Raw genomic sequence first — 20,897 nt, 5'->3', positions numbered from 1 at the left:
AATGATATACATCTGCACAAATCTTATTCCCGTGCGTTTAAACTGTGATACACATCCTTTGCGTGCATTGCCATGGGTTCTTTTTCAGTGCGCCAAGTTCGTGCTGCACACAGGACTCTCGGTTTATCATCTCACCAGCAACGACCAGACGTTCAGTTTGATTTTCCAGACAAACTTGGGAGAAAGGGCGAGACTGGAATTCGAACCCATACCTCCGCGGTCACTGTGTTGACAGAAAAGTGTCTTATCCATTCTGCCACCTTCCTACTTGTACATGAACGTGTGTGTGTGTGGGGGGGGGGTTAGTGTGTGTGTGGGGGGGGGGGGGGCGGGTGTAGGTGGGGGGGTTGGTGTGTGTGTGGGTGGGTGGGTGTTGGTGTGTGTGTGTGTGGGGGGGGGGTGTCGGTGTGTTTGTGTGTGTATGTGTGTGTGTGTATCTGTCTGTCAGTACGTGTGTGTGTGTGTGTGTGTGCGTGTGTGTGTGCGTGTGTATACGTGTGTGTGGGAGGGGGGAGGTGTTCGTGTGTGTGTGTGTGTGTGTGTGTGTGATACCTTCGCACGTGGAAATGAGGAAACGAGTCAGAAAATCTCATCAGCTCTCATAGTCATGGTTGGACCTAAATGCGAATGATCCAGTCGTCGCGGCCAGCTCAACCTGTGTATTGTACAGATAACAGGTTGAACGATCGTCAAATGTAGCTCTTCTGTTTTTGAAGGCTTTCTCCGACTGGTTGCACCAAGAAAAGTTCGTCCACGTTTGACATTGCAGGGGTGCCTGGGGGTAAATGCGAAAGGGCAAGTCTAATTGCGAACGATGGGTTTGGGTACATGTGGACGATTAAAACAGAAGCACCAGACTGTTGTATTGTTGGTTTTGATCACACACACACACACACACACCACCACCACCACCACCACATCACCACACACCATTTTGAGAGCACTCAGTAACAGCTGGGCAGTATTGTTTGCGAAGACTTCAAAATACCCTGTGGTCTGATTGCAAATGACATATTTGGAATTCTTGTCAAAACTGACGTTCCGATCTGTCACCAACATGCTTTCTCAAATTTTCCCAGCACTGGTGATGCGCAATTCATTCAACATATCCGGTTGAATCAGCTATTTTAAACTGTGTCAAATTTCAAATCCTCTCGGATAGCGCGCCCGTCGCATTGAAGTTTAATTAAAGCCATGTGTATCACATGGACTGGCGAGATGTTTTATAATCCTGCGTTGACTCTGAAAGGGGACTCTGAAATGTGTTGGATCTACAATGTTGCATGTAACATTCTTGGATTGTTCTGTTTGAATATTTGGCCTGTTCCTCAGACGGGACGCAATAGCCGAGTGGTTAAAGCGTTGGACTTTCAATCTGAGGGTCCCGGATCCGAATCTCGGTAACGGCGCCTGGCGGGTAATGTGTGCAGATTATACCGATCTCCCAGGTCAACATGTGTGCAGATCTGCTAGTGCCTGAATCCCATTCGTGTGTACACGCACGCGGAAAATCAAATACGCACGTTAAAGATCCCGCAATTCACGTCAACGATCGTTGGGTTATGAAAACAAGAACATACCCATCATGCACCCACCCACCCCACCCCCACACCCGAAAACAGAACATGGCTGCCTACATGGCGGGCCAAATAAACGAAATGGTCATACACGTAAAATGTTAGATGTCCGTATGAGTATAAAGGTGCGCGACTGAAACATGATTGAATGACACGGGAAACGAATGGTGAGCGTCCAGTGGCAGCTGTCAGTCGGTTCTACCCATGTAGGCAGCCTGTTGTCCAAATTACTCCGTGTTTGTAAATCGAAATCGAAACTTTTTTTTAGAGCTTGGTCTTCGCCCGAGGACAGGCGATATATAAGTGTCCATATCATCATACCATCATTATGTCTGTGTTTTTTCCTTAAAATGGGCGCTAAATGTGAGAATGTGTGTGCAAAAGTGACAATCAGCCATTTGACACCGTTTTACAGGAGTAGATTGGTAATAGGTATACATTAAGTGTGTTGCCTCATGATATCAAAAGATTGGATCCAAAAGAACCAACCTAAAGGACGAAGTGCGCGCGCACACACACACACACACACACACACACACACACACACACACACACACACACACAGACCGGTTCCATTTTTATTGTCTGTCGCCATAGAAATCACAATACACATCAGTTTTGCTGATTAAAATAAATAAATAAATAAGCACAAAAATCCAGCATCGCAGCATCATTCTACAGACAGCAAAACTCTGCTCAGAAATGAACAAATCTCCTTCACAAAAATATTTATCTACTTTTTCTGACCAGCAATCAACCTCAACTCAAGCCTTGTCATGCAGATAAAATGTGAGTGAAATGAAGATACAGATATAAAAGAAAATGGCTTTTATCGGGAAGACAGAAAATGGAGTTCAATAAAAGAGCGGAGGGGGGGGGGGGTAACATTTTGATTTTCTATTAAAAAATAAAAAATAATAAAATAATAAAAAATAAAAAGCTAGATGAAGCGAGTAATCTGCAGGTTAACTTGGTGCTCCGTCTTCGTGGTTATAATGCATAGTTACCTCACCCTGAATTAAAGAAGGACAACAAGAAGTAAGAACTATAGAAAATTCTTCATGAAAAATATCAAATCGTGCTTTAACCTCCTCCCCCACCCACCCCCCGCCCCCCGCATGTTCAATAAAATATAGGAAGAAAGTTACGAATGGAGGAAGAGAAAGTAAAATAAAATTAAACAAAGCAATTTTGAAGAAAAAGTAATTAGAAAAATAAAACTCAGAAAGATCAAGCTGAACGATAAAAATAACGTGTTTTTTTTCACTATCAAAAGAAACGCATTTTCATTTAAACTAATAGAATTTTGTGTGTAAGTTTACAGCAAGGAAAGTAAAATAAAACAGGGTATAATGTATATTACCCAGTCTTGTCCGACCATGACCACCAGAACAGCAGAGGAGTACTGCTGTCCCCAACTATCTTGGCTAGAATCTGATTATAGTGGAGGGCGTCTTGTCCAAAAAGTTATATCCCCACTCTCTCGGCTTAGGGGGCTCAGGACAGCGGGCGTTGGGGGTGGTTCTGAAAGGTCAACTAGCCCCCAAGGCTGCAGCACAAGGAGCCAGGGCAATCTTGCCTCATATGAAAGTCATAGTCCTTTTCAAAAGACTAAGATGTAAATGATTTCTAATCACAGTTGAGTGACCATTGATCATACAGCTCCCACTTTACTGTTGGCCCAACTGTAAGCTTGTGTCAATTTCTGATATATACATATACCGAGCGTTGAGCACAAAACGTAATATCAGAAAGCAAAATAATCATTTTTGTTGATTAAAAAAGACACAGTTCTTGAAAAAAAAATCAATAGATAGATAAATAACTGAATATATAAACACGTGCAGTGCCTCATCAGCATGTTCCAACTGTTCCTTTATCGGCTTATCTCGCGTCTACCGGCCGTGTCTATGGCCGTGTCTATGGCCCTGTCTACTGGCCCTGTCTACTGGCCGTGTCTGTCTACTGTCCGGGCACCGAGGGGTGCTGGGTGAGGGGCGTGTCCACCACCACGGGGTTGGATGCCCCATCCTCATCCACCAGCATCCTCTGGCGGTACATGGCCTGCCTGCCCGCCACCAGGATCTTGCCGTTGTTGTCCACGTCCTGCACCAGCTTCAGGAAGGCTGTGGCCACGTCCTCAGGTCTGTCAAGGAGAGAGGAGGTCTTCACGCTTTACACAAAGTCAAGGACAGCTCCTTAAAATCAGATATTTTTTTCAGAAAATGTTTTTGTTTGTTTTTTAAAACTTCCAGGGATGATTGAAAGTATGCAAGGGGCATTATGGTCTACGACTGGTGTTTCCCACGAAAGTCATGGAGAGGGAGGAGGGAGAGGAATTCTTCACACTTTACACAAAATCAAGAACCGCTTCATGAAAACATATCTCTCTCTCTTTTTTTTAATGTTGTTGTTGTTTTTAATCTCGATGAATACAAAGTCGACTGTTTCAGGCACGTGTTTGCCGTGTACAACTCGAACAATGCGTTTGAAAAATCAATAGTCAAGTCAAAAATGTATGGGTTTTATTTCACTGGTTTATATAATAAACAATAGCTATGCTTTTTTTCCATGAAGACAAACCTCAAAGCCTGTGACATTGACATCGCTTCCTGGGAAACTGGTGTCCTTGACAGCTCTCGCTGGAGGATGTTGTGCTCTAGTGGCATAAAGACGTTTGAAAACAAGAGAACGCTGGCCATTAAGGAGAAGCGTGAGCGAAGGAAACAGGGCTCAACTTCTGGAGATGTTTTCCCTTGCAACACCTGTGGGAAGTGCTGCGCATCCAGAATCGGCCTCTTCTCCCATATGAGGACACACACCGACAGATAAGCCTGCCTGCCTACTCATCCGTCGGTCCGACGGGAGACTCCATCCTTATATAATAAACAATAGCTATAGGTTTGGTTGTTGTTTTTTTCCTGTGTAAAAATGGAAGTGTACGTGTTAGAAAGCAATTTACGAGAGGTGCTCGATACATTGGTTGTATACACCACCGCTCGCCGAAAAAAACAAAGCAAGACAGGAAGAACAAAACAAGAAGAAAACTGTAAGTTACCCTATGGTCCTTCACTTTGTGAACCATCTGTATGTAAGCGGTTTGAAGAGATTGAATGGGTGTGGGGATATAGGGGGTACGACCTCATACGTAGACACGCACTCTCTGTCTCTCTGATTCTGTCTGTCTGTCTGTATCTCTCTCTCTCTATCGACCTCATACACAGACACGCACTCACTCTCTCTCTCTCTCTCTCTCTCTCTCTCTCTCTCTCTCTCTCTCAACCTCATACACAGACACGCACTCTCTCTCTCTCTCTCTCTCTCTCTCTCTCTCTCTCTCTATCGACCTCATACACAGACACGCACTCTCTCTCTCTCTCTCTCTCTCTCTCTCTCTCTCTCTCTCTCTCCCCTAACAACCTATAATGATACTTATTCGATTATCCGGCACCTCTCAGGATGCAGATCCTTGTCTCCCCTCTTTCCACATTATCTGTATAATCGTTCCTCACTCCATCATTCACAGATACTCCAGATACTGACATTTCTCCTTCCATTTCTCAGCTCACCACACTTCTTGATTCATTGAGCCAACCTCCTCCATGTCCATGGTTATTCGCACTCTGTCAACCACTCACTGAAGCTCATAATGCCAAGATCAAGAGGTTGGTCCTCCCCCATCCCCTCGATAGATCCGTGCCCCATTTCTCAGATCATGCTCAATCATGACACAACCCAAGCCCCATTTCTGAGATCATGCTCAATCATGACACAACCCAAGCCCCATTTCTGAGATCATGCTCAATCATGACGCAACTCAAGCCCCATTTCTGAGATCATGCTCAATCATGACACGACCCAAGCCCCATTTCTGAGATCATACTGAATCATGACATAACCCAAGCCCCATTTCTGAAATCATACTCAAATACTCAATCATGACATAACCCGTGCCCCATTTCTGAGATCATACTCACTCATGACATAACCGTACCACATTTCCGACATCATACTCACTCTCTCATGACACAACCAATGCCCCATTTCTGAGATCATACTCACTCTCTCCTGGAATAACCCATGCCCCATTTCTGAGATGAAAGAAAATGCCGATCCTCATCCCTGTCCCTACCTGCTGTCATGCTCACTTCATCCTCCACGGACCTTCAGACTGCACGCCCTTCCTTCTCCCTCCCTCCCTCCCTGTCTCACTCACTGAATCTACTTGGGCTCCATGACTCTTGGTGGCCCTCAGACTGCCCGCCCTTCCTTCTCCCTCCCTCCCTCCCTGTCTCAGTCACTGGATCTACTTGGTCTCCATGATCTTGGTGACCCTCACATGCCCGCCCTTCCTTCTCCCTCCCTCCTGTCTCACTCACTGGATCTACTTGGGCTCTTCTACTTGGGCTCCATGACCTTGGTGGCCCTCAGACTGCCCGCCCTTCCTTCTCCCTCCCTCCCTCCCTGTCTCACTCACTGGATCTACTTGGGCTCCATGATCTTGGTGACCCTCAGACTGCCCGCCCTTCCTTCTCCCTCCCTCCCTGTCTCACTCACTGGATCTACTTGGGCTCCATGATCTTGGTGACCCCTCAGACTGCCCGCCCTTCCTTCTCCCTCCCTCCCTGTCTCACTCACTGGATCTTCAAGGGTTCCATGATCTTGGTGACCCTCAGACTGCCCGCCCTTCCTTCTCCCTCCCTCCCTGTCTCACTCACTGGATCTTCAAGGGTTCCATGATCTTGGTGAGCTCCTGGTCGTTCTTCACCTCGCCTCCCTTGAAGTCCAGCAGGGCGGTGTTGACGGGCACAGGGCACAAGCAGCACCAGCGGACACCCTGGGCCACAATGTCCGGGTCTGCCTGGAAACATCCCACCCCGCCCCCAACCCCTCTCCCCTTGAAACAGCTGGCTTTTGTTTCAGTCGGATGTAATTTGTAAAAATTAATCTGTTGGGTTTGTGAAAAACAATTATACATTGTAAAGCTGTTGATTCTTTGTGTCGTTTGATGTCTATTTGCGTGCAGTGATGAAATCTTGTCGTGTGGGTGTCCTTTTCAACCTCCTCGTCGTACATACACACGCACACGCGTTGGCACGCGCGTGCGCGTACACGTACACACACACACACACACACACTTAAATAGACACACGCACACTCTCTCTCTCTCTCTCTCTCTCTTTCACGTTCACACAAAACAGCACCAGTAACTTCTGTGTTTGTGGACTGCAAAACCCCCATATCCATAGCAAGGGCTTTATATTTATGACCTTATGTGCTCCTGTCATTCAGGCAGACATAGTCCGTTTTCGGGGGATGAACAATACATCGAAAAAAGAAGTGTAGACTTGTAGATGTAAACTCACCGCACAGCTAGTGGTGTAACCAATCATTGCATGTTTAGAAGCCACGTAGACAGGAAGCCAATAGTGTCGATTTAGCCCTGCACATAAGATAACAATGATGATGATGATAATGATGATAGTAATGATAACATTTACATTGAGTGCTATAAAAACTGCCGAATCAAGTTCAATCTCTTTACAATGTCAAAATGTACAATCACATAAAAGCAAATGAAAACATATCATCACAATATTTACAATAACTTACTGCATCATCGAACAGATCTTTAATCTACGTATCCTCTGCTAAAATACGTCCAATGCCTGAGGCTGCTCAACCATGCTCTCACAGACTTCAAGAAGGCGTTTGACAGAGTCTAACAGAGGCATATGGGCCACATTAAAGACATTTAACATCAGGCAAAGCAAACCAGCACCATCCAGCAACTACACTCCAAAGCGACCAATGTGGTACTCACAAATGGTGCGATTGGAACGTAGTTTCATTCTTTGATTGGAGTTTGTCAGTGCTGCCTTCTGACCCCCACGCTTTTCAACATATTCATAAAGCGCATAGTGACTGACGAGCTTGAACATCGTGTTAGCACAGCCAGCATTGGTGAAATAACCAGCACGAACTTTCACTTCACTGATAACATCAATGGTTTGATGGGCAGTGAGCAAGAGCTCGCCAGGCTTTTTAAAAGACTGGACTTTGCAGGGAACTATTTGCAGAAACCCAGACTTTGACACACAACCGACAGAACCTGGAGGAATCTGGTGAACAGTCCTTCAGTGAGGCGCCCCCATGATTCTTAGCAGATTTAGGGGTGACAAAAAGAATCAGCTTTGTAAATGATGATTTTTTGGGGACAAGTTATTTTCATGTTACTAATGAAATCTTTTTCTATGAATTTCGTAATCTCACCGGCAACAGAAACTGTGTTGACGATAACTCCCCCTCTCCCACCCTTATCCCGCCTCATGTGTTCAAACGCCAGCTGGCTGCCTCGGATCTGAGCCGTCTGGAAAATATACAGATGTGTGAATAGCATCAGTAACAACAAGTAATGATTACACTGTAAAACAGGATATTTTCGACAGGTTCAAACATTTTGTGCTTTTTTTTTTTCCTTCCACAGTTTTTCGCCCTGTGCATAGATTATACCCACACACATTTAGTCTAACGACGTGCTCTCCCTGAGGAGAGCAGCCCGAATTTCACATAGAGAAATCTGTTGTAACAAAAAGAGAAAATTACAAATTACAAAGATGGAGAGAGAAACGGGAAAGACAGAGACAAATGACGTGTAGAGAAGACCGACAAATAAACAGGAGGTACAAAGCGTGTGGATCATGACTGTACCGTATTAATGGCGATCATTTTCTCCCAGATTTTCTCGTTCATGATCCCAGCATTATTGGCGCAGATCTCCACAGCGCCAAACTTGCTCACGGCTGCGTCAAAAGCCGCTGTACAATCAATCAGTCAATCAGGCATTTGAGTCAATCAGTCCATCAATCATCCAACGAACAAGTACGTGAATCAATTAATAACCACCAAAATTGAACACATCCGCTTTACAGAACATCTACACAGTCAGTCAATAACTCACCAGTCAACCAATAAATGGATGAATCAGGCAGTAGATAACAGATCAGTCAACCACGAATTCATCCAGTGAACGAGAAAAAATTAGCACTTAAAATGGTCTCAGACATCATAATCATCCAAACATTTCTATTTTAATAGCTTGAATCAGACATAGTTGGTTGTTGTTTTTATGTTTGTGTGAGTGTGTTTTTTTTTTTTTTAATTGAATTGAATTGAACCAGTGTGGTAATAATAATGAAACCTTTCAATAGTGAATCTATCTAGCATCGTTTCGAAGTTTTCAGTCTATTCTATGCACTTTTAATACAATCTATTTTCCAAATCTTAAAAAAGAAAGGAAAACTGCCAATAGATAACCTATGCAGTTGGCATGGCATTGAGCCAGCAACGAGCTACTTACTTACCCACAATGCGTGTGTTCATTTTATTGCATTCACTCACTTCTTTGAGCATTTGTCATTCTCTGGGATGGGCACAGCTGGGTGTGTGGTGTCCCTACCTTTCAGTTGATCGGCGTTAGTGACGTCACACTGCACAAATGCCACGTTGTCGGCTCCATATTGTTTCTGCAGTTCCTCTTCTGTCGCTTTGCCTACGTCAGGATTGACGTCACAGAAGAGAACCTGTCACAGTGACACGTAAAGTGATACCCACCTCAGCACTGACGTCACAGGACACTGAACAGGCCATTATCTGAATAATGTTACCGTTGCCTGTCATTTACACATTTGTATTTGTATTTCTTTTTCTTTTTTATCACAACAGATTTCTGTGTATAGCGCTGATGCAGTCTGAAACCAGCTTGATATACAAGGGGAAAAAATGAGGCAAGATCATTCCTTTTTCTTTTCACACTCAGTTCCAAGAGAACAGAAACAGGTACAATGCTGTACATAAAGCTACACCGACATCGGTATCGATGTCACGGAACAGAACCTTGTGACAGTTGAACCTGTGACAGTTCCACACTTCAAGTGGTTTTTTGTTTGGTTGATTTGTTTGTTTTTTAATCTGTCCCAGCGTCGGCACCCCTTCAGTGGCACATAGACACTACTATCTCAGGGAATTCTAGTGTCTATGAGTGGCATTAGCCGCTACCCTTTCCTTTTCACAGCCATGTCCAGGCTCATCAGCCACAGTCTCAGTACCAGCAATCCAGACAGCGCAAATCAATGTTAGGCTGCCAAGACCCACACACACCAGAGGAGACCCCGCGTTGCCTCTGAATCACTTCTCTGGTGTTCAGTAGTGAAAGCTCTTGTTCAGAAATGCGCGGGTTAATCAACTGCTAAGCCCCAACCTGCCCCGGCAACTGAGGACAATAATCGCTCAGTTAAGGAGTCAGGCTGAGTGAAAACACTCCCTTGGGGTGAAGGTCGTCACCAAGTCGTTCCAAGTGACAGACCACCTGACTCTGCAGACACCAAAGACTGACAGGAGCTGTCCACCGGCACGGAAGTGTATGGGAAATCAAAACTGGGGTCACCGTGTCAGTATCAGTATCAGTAGCTCAAGGAGGCGTCACTGCGCTCGGTCAAATCCATATACGCTACACCACATCTGCCAAGCAAATGCCTGACCAGCAGCGTAACCCAACGCGCTTAGTCAGGCCTTGAGAACGAAATAAAATGAAATAGATAAATAAATAAAATAAAATAAAATAATAATAAAATAAAATAAATAAAGTAAAAATAACAACAACAAAAAATTTAATAGTGCATGAATGGCCAAATAATTTGGAGGCGCGGGGATTGGTGGGGGAGGGGGGGAGGAGAGGGGGGGGGGGCTTGGGGGGGGGGGGGTCTATGCTTGATGATACATGAGGAAGAGATCCGTTTAAAGTTTAGAAGGTGGCAAAATGGTTAAAACCCTTCTCTGCCAATAGAGTGTCCATGTGTGGAGTGATGGCCTAGAGGTAACGCATTCGGCTAGGAAGCGAGAGAATCTGAACGCTCTGGTTGGGATCACGGCTCAGCCGCCGATATTTTCTCCCCCTCCACTAGACCTTGAGTGGTGGTCTGGACGCTAGTCATTCGGATGAGACGATGAACCGAGGTCCCATGTGCAGCATGCACCTTGCGCACGTAAAAGAACTCCCCCCCCCACACACACACACACACATACACATCACACACACACACACACACACACACACACACACACATCACATCACATCACATCACATCACATCACACACACACACACACACACACACACACACACACACACACACACACACAACACAACACAACACAACACAACACACACACACACACATTCAGCCCAGAGCCTGGAAAATTAAACCACATGTCAACGTAAGCTGAGCTTCCTGTTAATGGAACGTCTCGACGTCATCATGACAGGCTTCAAAATTAACAACAATAAAGTAATAAACGCGAATAAACACACGCTCCCTGTTTGTCATTAACTCTCTTCATACGAACGGCGAAAGAGACGACGTTAACAGCGTTTCACCCCAATTACCACCATCAAAATATTGCAAGCGGAAGGCCCTTATACTGAAGAGGTGAATGTTGACAAAGAATACCACAATTCTGACGACAGAAGCTAAAGCTTGGGTCATTCAGACACCCACTGGACATCCGAGGGGTCTGTGTAGAGGAGAAGAGAGAACTGGCCGTACTGAGTGAGTTAAAGCAGCCGTAAAAGACGTAATTACCTCTGACAGCTGTGCAAGCTTTGTGAGTCCAGTTTTCGCACTCTTGATAATACGGAGTGCATTTGTCCCCTGTGTGTGTCCTTATGTATGTCCTTATCTGCATGTATGTCAGTGGATGGTGGGGCAAGGTATGTTGGTCTGGGTGTGTGTGTGTGACACTGCAAACATTGATGGCATATGTGCGTGATGTGTCCCTGTGTGCGATATTTGTATTTGTATTTCTTTTTATCACAACAGATTTCTCTGTGTGAAATTTGGGCTGCTCTCCCCCAAGGAGAGCGCGTCGCTACACTACAGCGCCACCCTTTTTTTTTCTTTTTTTTTTTGCGTGCATTTTTGTTTGTTTTGTTTTGTTTTTCCTATCGATGTGGATTTTGTTGCCCTTTTGTTGCCGTGGGTTCTTTTACGTGCGCTAAGTGCATGCTGCACACGGGACATCGGTTTATCGTCTCGTCCGAATGACTAGCGTCCAGACCACCACTCCAGGTCTAGTGGAGGGGGGAGAAAATATCGGCGGCTGAGCCGTGATTCGAACCAACGCTCTCAGATTCTTTCGCTTCCTATGCGGACACGTTACCTCTAGGCCAACATTCCACTCTATATTGCACGCTTGTGTGAGAATGCAGTTTTCGCAAAAGGCAGCCCGTTTGCTGTTATTCTCGTTTGATTTCAGTCATTTGCCTTGGTGTGTGTATCTTTCATTCGTATTATGTTTTAATGTGTATGTATTAAGCTACGGATTGGTGATGACAAACTGTCAGCTGCTGCAGCAGAGAAGCGAGCTCGCTTTTTGACACAGAAACGTGGCGGTGAAAGAGTTAACACCTCCTTGAAACTGAAACTGAAACCACTGGTTTTGTTCTTAGGTCTGATGAAGCTGAAAGGTCTTAAATTCACCGGTCTTAAGTCCTCATGCGTCTGAAATGTGTCTGAAAGTTGGGTTTTTTTAACGCAAAATCTCAGTGTCCTTTGCCTGTTTGGTATTCTTGACGTGTTAGGAGTGATTGTCTCGTTATGTGTTGTACCGTCACTGTGTTAATTTGTGTCTATCTGTGTAGCAGACCTATGCTATCTGTGAGTGCTCTGTGTGTGTGTGTGTGTGTGTGTGTGTGTGTGTGTGTGTGTGTGTGTGTGTGTGTGTGTGTGCGTGTGTGTGTGTGAGAGAGAGAGAGTGTGTGAGAGAGAGAGAGAGAGAGTGTGTGTGTGTGTGTGTGTGTGTGATTGTATATGTGTGTGAGTGTATGTGTGTGTGTGAGTGTGTGTGTGTGCGTGAATGTATGTGTGTGTGTGTGTGATTGTATGTGTGTGAGTGAGTGTGTGTGTGTGTGTGATTGTATGTGTGTGAGTGTGTGTGTGTGTCTGTGTGCGAGTGTGTGTGTGTGTGAGTGTGTGTGTGTGTGTGTGTGTGTGAGTGTATGTGAGTGTGTGTGTGAGAGAGAGAGAGAGAGTGTGTGTGTATGTGTGTGTGTGTGGGTGTGAGTGTGTGTCTGGGTGTGTGTGTGTGAGAGTGTGTATGTGAGTGTGTGTGTGTAATGGACCACACAGGCCCAAATCACGGTAGGAAAGAAAAAAAAACACCTGCCGATATGACTATCGTTGGAGGTGGAGGAATTTTGTTTAATGTCCCGTCACACACACATACCGGTGATTGAATACATTTTGCCAGAGTGTTGAGATTAACATGTGATTGTTATCGTGTAGGAGAAGAGGGGGGGGGGGAGTAAAACAATAACAGTCTCCGGAAATAAATGGAAAAGAAAAACAGACACAAGCACACGGCCATGTTCATGTACATAAATCTAGTAAAACATGCCTCTGACCTTGACCCTTTCATTCCCAGCGTCGATTTTTCGACTCCACTGAGATGATGAGAAAATAATAACCTGAACATAAACATGTTTATACACAACAAACAGAATTATGATACAATAACAGGCACACAAAACTAAACACTGGTAACGGGCGCCTCACACCTTAAAAAAAAAATCATAATGAAAAATAAAATTAAAATAACTGGAAACAAAAAAAAATTGTAAGAATGTCCAATTAGTTCTATCAAGGCCTGAAAGAAAATATTCAAGGATTGTCATAGATTGATTGATGTGGATACTTATATAGCGCCTATCCTCGGTCAGAGACCAAGCTCTAAGCGCTTTACATACACGGGGACATTTGCACCACAGGCTGCCTACCTGGGTAGAGCCGACTGACGGCTGCCACTGGGCGCTCATCATTCGTTTCCTGTGTCATTCAATCAGATTTCAGACGCGCACACATACACACTCAGACAGACATGTAACATTTTACGTGTATGACCGTTTTTGTTTTTTGTTTTTTATTTACCCCGCCAATGTTTGTTGTGTATATTAGATGATAATTATAAATCGATGGACCAGCAATGGTAGACAATCTTTAAGAAAGGAATACGCGACAAAAGGAAAGGATTAGAAACGAAAAAGAGCGATAGAAAAGGGGGGGGGGGAATAAAGGGCACAGACTTTCCGGAATGTAATGACAGTCTACTACTTTACTTACACTGAAAGAGATACCCCGACAGGGATGTGGGGTGGGGGGGGGGGCAGAGAGTGCTTCCACCCACACACAGACACGTACAGCTCTACAAGAGAAATGGCATACCTACACCACCAGCGAGGGTGTGCTAGAAAACGACACTTTCCGCTTGTATTAGGTCAGGTCATTAGATCTGCTACTGGTAACCTGTAATCCAGTACAACCTGTTCAGGGTCGGGTTGCCGACGACTAAACCGGCACTTCCACCGCTCCCTTCTGGGACTGGTGAGGCGGGTGGCTAGACACCCTTATGGAGATCCATAAAAGGGCGTCGGCTCAGGAGAGCCACCGACGGCCATCTAGCTCCACTGTGCTGTGTGCATGCCACACGCAGTTGGTCCCCGGGGTGTGTCTACCCATGTATGCGAAATCTGGATCCGGCAGAATCTGCGGAAGAAACCTATCGGTTCAACGGAGAGGAAGGCGGTTACAGCAACGCACTGTGGAGTGCAGAGAGCAAGATGAGACACTGAAAGGATATCTTGGTCATCCACTGCATCCGTGCTCATCATCCAGTCGTCTCGACTTAGTCTTGCCACTGGAAATTGGTGGACCCGGACGAGAGAGTGAGGTCGACGTTGCGCAACTCCTCTTCACTTTAAACAAACTCATCGCGCAAGTCATCAGTCATCCAAAATGACCTTTCATCCTTCATCATTTCATCACCCCCAAGTCCTGTGGCGACAGGCGAGCGACGAAACGACAGGTGTGGGTACACTGGCAGTCGCAGCCGCAGACCTGCACGCAGGCGGCTCAGGCCATAGGGTCGTTCTTCGTCGACAGGAGCAGCGATGGAGCTCGGCAGCCGTCTGAGCGTCTGAGCAGCCCTCTTTAGGAATGCACTGCTCACCTCCCTGGCATGAGGAAGGGGCTAGAAAAGGTGCCCTAAAAATTGCCTGCTCCATATCACCCTGGCCAGCATACCGCGGCTGGCGGGGACCCTACATCAGCGGTCGAAACAAAGAGAAAGAAAAGAAAAAAACAAGGATCGTTCCTCTCACCATTGGTGCTTGGAACATAAGGACTCTCCTGGACAGAGATAACACGGACAGACCCCAAAGGAGAACAGCACTAGTTGCATCCGAACTCGCCAGATACAACATCGACATCGCAGCCTTGAGTGAGACTCGGCTTGCAGGCGAAGGCGAGCTCTGTGAACGGGGATCTGGTTACACCTTCTTCTGGAGTGGACGAGGAAGCGAAGAGCGACGTGAGGCTGGCGTTGGTTTTGCAGTAAAAACAGCACTTGTCAGCAAGCTAGCTGGAATCCCAAAGGGAGTCAACGATAGGCTTATGACCATGAAACTCCCACTGGCATCTGGCCAGAAGCACCTCACCATTGTCAGTGCCTACGCCCCAACCATGACCAACCCGGATGAAGTGAAGGCGAAGTTCTACGAGGACCTTCACTCTGTCATTGCTGCCATCCCTAAAGCAGACAAGCTCATCATTCTTGGGGACTTCAATGCTAGAGTTGGCTCTGACTACATCTCCTGGGATGGAGTGATTGGAAAGCACGGTGTGGGCCACTGCAACCCAAATGGATTGCTTTTGCTTCAGACCTGTGCAGAGCACGAACTGCTGATAACCAACACAGTTTTCTGCCTCCCTACCCGTAACAGGACGTCATGGATGCACCCTCGCTCAAAGCATTGGCATCTCATCGATTATGTCATCGTCAGGAAAAGGGATAGGCAAGATGTACGTGTAACAAAGACCATGTGCGGCGCCGAATGTTGGACAGACCATCGCCTTGTAGTCTCGAAGCTGAATATTCGAATCCAACCCAAGAGACGCCCCCAAGGCCAGAAGGCTCCAAAACGGCTCAACATCGCTAAGCTGAAAAGCATCACCATCAAACAGTCCTTTGTGGAGCTGCTGGAAGATCGTCTGGAATCCGCCTCTCTGGACAACCAGAATGTGGAGTCTGACTGGAGGACCCTGCGTGAGCTGATCTATAGTACAGCTTCAGAGACCCTGGGACCCATGACCAGAAAGCACAAAGACTGGTTTGATGAAAACTGTGATGAAATCAAGCAGCTTCTGGATGAGAAACGCCGTCTGCATCAAGCCCACCTGAGCAACCCAAAGTCCACATCAAAAAAGGATGCATACAATGACATCCGCAGGACTGTTCAGCAAAAGTTACGCCAGATGCAAGATAAGTGGCTGAGTGACAAAGCTGATGAGATCCAGGGATATGCTGACAGGCACGATATGAAGAGGTTCTATGATGCCTTAAAAGAAGTCTACGGCCCCACATCCTCAGGATCATCCCCCCTCCTCAGTGCAGATGGGAATACCTTGATCACCGAGAAGGAGAACATTCTTGAACGATGGGCTGAGCACTTCAACAGTGTCTTAAATCGCCCTTCCTCCATAAATGATGAAGCCATAGACCGTCTCCCACAAGTCCCCACCAACGAAGCACTGGACGATCCGCCAACACTTCTTGAGACCCAGAAAGCAATCCGTCTGCTATCCAGTGGCAAAGCACCTGGCTCAGACTCCATACCAGCAGAGGTCTACAAGGATGGAGGCACTGTGCTGACTGAGAAGCTTCATCAGCTGTACTCACTCATGTGGAAAGAAGAGACGATCCCCCAGGATTTCAAAGATGCATCTATCATTCACTTGTACAAGCGAAAGGGGAACCGGCAAGCCTGTGATAACCATCGGGGCATATCCTTGCTCTCCATCGCAGGCAAGATACTTGCCAGGATCCTACTTAACCGCCTCACAGCACACCTTGACCAAGGTTATTTGCCTGAGAGCCAATGTGGATTCCGGAAAGAGCGCGGAACCACTGACATGGTGTTTGCTGCAAGGCAGCTGCAAGAGAAATGTCAGGAGCAAAATGCTGATCTGTTCTCCACCTATGTCGACCTCACTAAGGCCTTCGACACCGTGAGTAGAGAGGGACTGTGGAAGATCATGGCCAAGTACGGATGCCCTCGGAAATTTATTTCCTTGGTCAGCCAATTCCATGAAAGCATGCAGGCTCGAGTCCAGGACAATGGTGAAACATCTGCTCCTTTTGCTGTCACAAATGGTGTCAAGCAAGGCTGCGTCCTGGCTCCAACGCTGTTCAGCCTCATGTTCTCTGCAATGCTTACTGATGCCTTCAGAGATGGCGATGTTGGAATCGGCCTAAAGTACCGAACAGATGGCAAGCTGTTTAACCTCAGAAGGCTTCAAGCAAAAACGAAGGTCATGACAGACATCATCAGAGACTTTTTGTTTGCTGATGATTGTGCCCTCAACGCTGGATCTGAAGCTGACATGCAACTCAGCGTCGACAAGTTTGCCACTGCCAGCAGGCACTTCGGCCTTACCATCAGCACGAGGAAAACTGAAGTTCTCCATCAGCCAGCCCCAGGGAAACCCTACGTTGAGCCCAACATCACAGTCAACGGTCAGAGACTCAGTGCGGTGGAGCGGTTCACATACCTTGGCAGCACACTGTCACGAAATGTGACAATCGACGATGAAGTGAACGTCAGGATTGCAAGAGCAAGCGCAGCTTTTGGTAGACTCAATGCAAATGTCTGGAACAGAAGAGGCATTAGTCTTGAGACCAAGCTAAAGGTCTACAGAGCAGTAGTTCTCCCCACACTACTGTACGCCTGCGAAACTTGGACAGTGTACCAACGACATGCCAAGAAGCTGAACCACTTCCACACAACATGCCTCAGGAAGCTACTGAACATCAAGTGGCAAGACAAGACCCCTGACACAGAGGTGCTCGCAAAAGCCACCCTTCCCAGCATCTTCACCATCCTGATGCAGTCCCAGCTTCGCTGGGCTGGACACGTGGCGCGCATGCCAGACCATCGGCTGCCCAAAAGGCTCTTCTATGGCGAGCTGCAACAAGGGAAGAGATCACACGGAGGTCAGAAGAAGCGCTTCAGAGATACTCTGAAAGTCTCTCTGAAAGCGTTTGATATCAACCCTGACTCCTGGGAGGAATCTGCAGTGGACCGTGACAAATGGCGCGCTGCTGTGCACAAAGGCGCCAGGTTGTGCGAGGCCAACAGGACTGCTGCAACTGTCGAGAAGAGGCAGGCCAGAAAGTCACGGGCAAACAAGCTCCCTGACAATGATATGCCTGTCTTTGTCTGCCCCAACTGTCAGCGAACATTTCGTGCGCAGATTGGACTATTCAGCCATCTGCGCACTCACAGATAGATTCATGAGCATCCTTCCCCCCACCCCACCACCACCCTCCCCCCATCCCCCATCCCCCATCTGGATGACAACGATGGTCATCATCGATCTCGATGGACACACCATACATACATAGGTGTACATACCCTGGCTCCTTTTCCCAACAGGGCGGCAGCAATACAGCGTCCGATCCCTTGCGCTCCCCCCGTGAGAAACACCCCCCGGCCCGAAAGATCCATCCTTGTGTGACTCTAAGAGCTCCTGCACATGTAGCGTGGACACTGACAAATATGATTGTGTGTGTGTGTGTGTGTGGTATGTGCGTGTGTGTGTGTGTGGTATGTGCGTGTGTGTGTGAATGTGTGTGTATAAGTAGATGGACGTATAGATATATCTGTATGCCGGTGTGTTGTGTGCGCGCGCGTGTGTGTGTGTGTGTGTGTGTGTGGATGGATGTATAGATATATCTGTATGCTGGTGTGCCGTGTGTGTGTGTGTGAGTGTGTGTGGATGGATGTATAGATATATCTGTATGCCTGTGTGCCGTGTGTGTGCCACTGTGTGTGTGTGTGTGTGTGTGTGGATGGATGTATAGATATATTTGTATGCCGGTGTGCCGTGCGCGTGCGCGCGCGTGTGTGTGTATATGTGTGGATGGATGGATGTATAGATACATCTGTGTGCCGAGTGTGTGTGTGTGTGTGTAGATGGATGTATGGATATATTTGTATGCTGGTGTGCCGGGTGTGTGTGTGTGTGTGTGTGTGTGTGTGTGTGTAATTATATCCATGATGGTGTTGTACAAAGAGATATATATTCAGACACACTATACTTCCTCGTACCTTCGCGTAATACCATTATATGCATTCTAACCGCAGTCACAGAACTACATAATTTTATTGTTGATCAAATCACCGTCAGTATATTACCTAAACTTAAGTTTTAACCCGGGAGGACACACTGGAAGGAGGGCAAAATGGAGAATGCAGGTAAGTTGGACGATTAAAGCGTGCACGTTCTCTCCTGCTTGTTCACTTGTTAATGCATTTGCTGAAGCGGTAAAGTGATATAAAAGACATCATAGTATTTTGAAACAAAATAATGATACTTTTAAAATGTATATATATATATATATATATATATATATATATATATATATATATATATATATATTGATAACCACGGTGATCAACTGAGTGGGTGGAAGGAGGGGAGAGAAAGAGATTGCATGAGAGAGAGAGACAGACAGACAGAGACAGAGAACGAAGGTCATGTCAACCGAATCTTAAGATATCGGCCAACACAAGGGCAGTCGGTAAAAAAAACAACTGCACACCTCATCATTCTTTATCTTGTCTCTGTCAAAAAAACAAATCAACGTGTGTGTGTGTGTGTGTGTGTGACACAATAGAGGCCGGGGAAGAGAGACTGATGGGGTGTGAGCGAGATAAGAGGAAAGGAGAGAGAGAGACAGACATACAGACAGAAACAGACCGACGACCTGAGAGTGCTGAGAATGCAGAAAGAGGGACAGATTTTTTTTTTTTTTTTAATTAATGTGTGATCACAGAGAGAGAGAGAGCAAGTGGTCAAAGGGGGAGCAGCAGCAGAAGGGAAGTCATGAAGAGAAGCGGGGTTGGGGTGGGGGGTGTTATGTGACTTAGTTCCAGTTTCAGTTTCAAGGAGGTGAGGAAGAAGAAAAAAGAAGTATCGTTTGCAGGCGAGCATGCAATACCTGTGAAAAATATCAACTATTCTCGCGTACATTTTTCTTACCTCATGAGAAAATAAACAGGTCACTAGTTTACGTGTACTGCGGTGCCCTGTGCGACCAATGACACTCTACTCGACAGATGTTGAATGGCAAAAGGGCACGACCTCCCCCCCGGCCCCCCAAAAAGATTTCTTTTTCCCCCGTACAGGGCCCCACCGGAGACGATGAAAAATTCAAGTCGACTCATGCATGCATCAGAGTCCAACCCAGAGCTTCGTGTAAAAATAGGTCAGTGGGGCCCTGTTACTGAGGCTAGTGGGAAATAAAAGCTGAATCAAAGTATCAAAGAACGCCCTATCCATTGCTGTGTGTATGAGTTTCCAGTGCTGAACGTTGTGTTGTTTTTATCTGTCGTGTGAAACTATCTTCCTTTTTTTCTTTTTTTTCTTTTTGTTAATCTCTTAACCAATCTCTTAAAATTATCGTTTTTTATGCCGCAGCACGCCGCAGACCTGTGAAAACACACACACACACACACACACACACACATACATCACTATAAATACGCGCGCGCACACACACACACACACACACACACACACACACACACACACACACAAACTGTGACACACGGGCCCACGAACGCACACACATAATCGGGCGCACACACACACTGGCACACGTACACACCGCCGCTAAACTCAGGCTGGCGCGCGCACACACACACACACACATACACACCGGCACACACACGCACACACCGGCACACACACACACACACACACACACACACACACACACTAACGAACAGGACTTACCTCACAGCCAACGTGTGCAGCTACACACGGATTCAGCCAGTGAGTGGACCTGAGACAAGTATTTGACACCTTGGTGGTCCAGACGACCGCCGAATCAGTGCACTGGTGTCACCTGACCCACACCACTGAGACAGTTGGACACTCGTCAGTTACACCTCCAGCCACCCCAGTTCCAGCACCACCCTCTTTCCCACCCAGCCACTCACCCACCCTAGCCAATCAGAAGGCAGTTGGACCGACATTCACAAACACGTTCACCAGGTATCAAGTGACACAGCAACACTGGCAAGAAGGCAAACGTATGTAGGTTGTGTATCAAGCTTATCAAGATACTTGAAAGGATATAGGCTTATCTCTGTGTGTGTGTGTGTGTGTGTGTGTGTGTGTGTGTGTCTCACGATACAATAATT

General features: G+C 46.5%; 1 protein-coding gene across 2 annotated transcripts; it reads right to left on the bottom strand.

The window, feature by feature from the left end:
- Positions 1-2,141: 2,141 nt before the first annotated feature.
- Positions 2,142-20,671, bottom strand: LOC143297017 (15-hydroxyprostaglandin dehydrogenase [NAD(+)]-like). Of its 2 annotated transcripts, XM_076609152.1 has the most exons (9): positions 20,488-20,671; positions 18,102-18,216; positions 9,037-9,160; positions 8,289-8,395; positions 7,851-7,947; positions 6,944-7,020; positions 6,296-6,438; positions 3,546-3,723; positions 2,142-3,515 (listed from the first exon to the last, which is right to left on the bottom strand). In XM_076609152.1, the coding sequence occupies exons 2-9, from the start codon at positions 18,192-18,194 to the stop codon at positions 3,510-3,512; spliced, it is 825 nt and encodes a 274-aa protein (XP_076465267.1). In that variant the 5' UTR covers positions 18,195-18,216; positions 20,488-20,671; the 3' UTR covers positions 2,142-3,509. The 2 variants fall into 2 exon arrangements, with proteins under 2 accessions (XP_076465267.1, XP_076465266.1); XM_076609151.1 differs by having other exon boundaries at positions 2,142-3,723; positions 20,488-20,670.
- Positions 20,672-20,897: the final 226 nt, after the last annotated feature.

Source organism: Babylonia areolata, chromosome 22 (assembly GCF_041734735.1).
Source record: "Babylonia areolata isolate BAREFJ2019XMU chromosome 22, ASM4173473v1, whole genome shotgun sequence".
Lineage (NCBI taxonomy): Eukaryota > Metazoa > Mollusca > Gastropoda > Neogastropoda > Buccinidae > Babylonia > Babylonia areolata.
The sequence above is the reverse complement of the archived record's forward strand: the minus strand, read 5'-3'. Positions and strand labels throughout refer to the sequence as shown.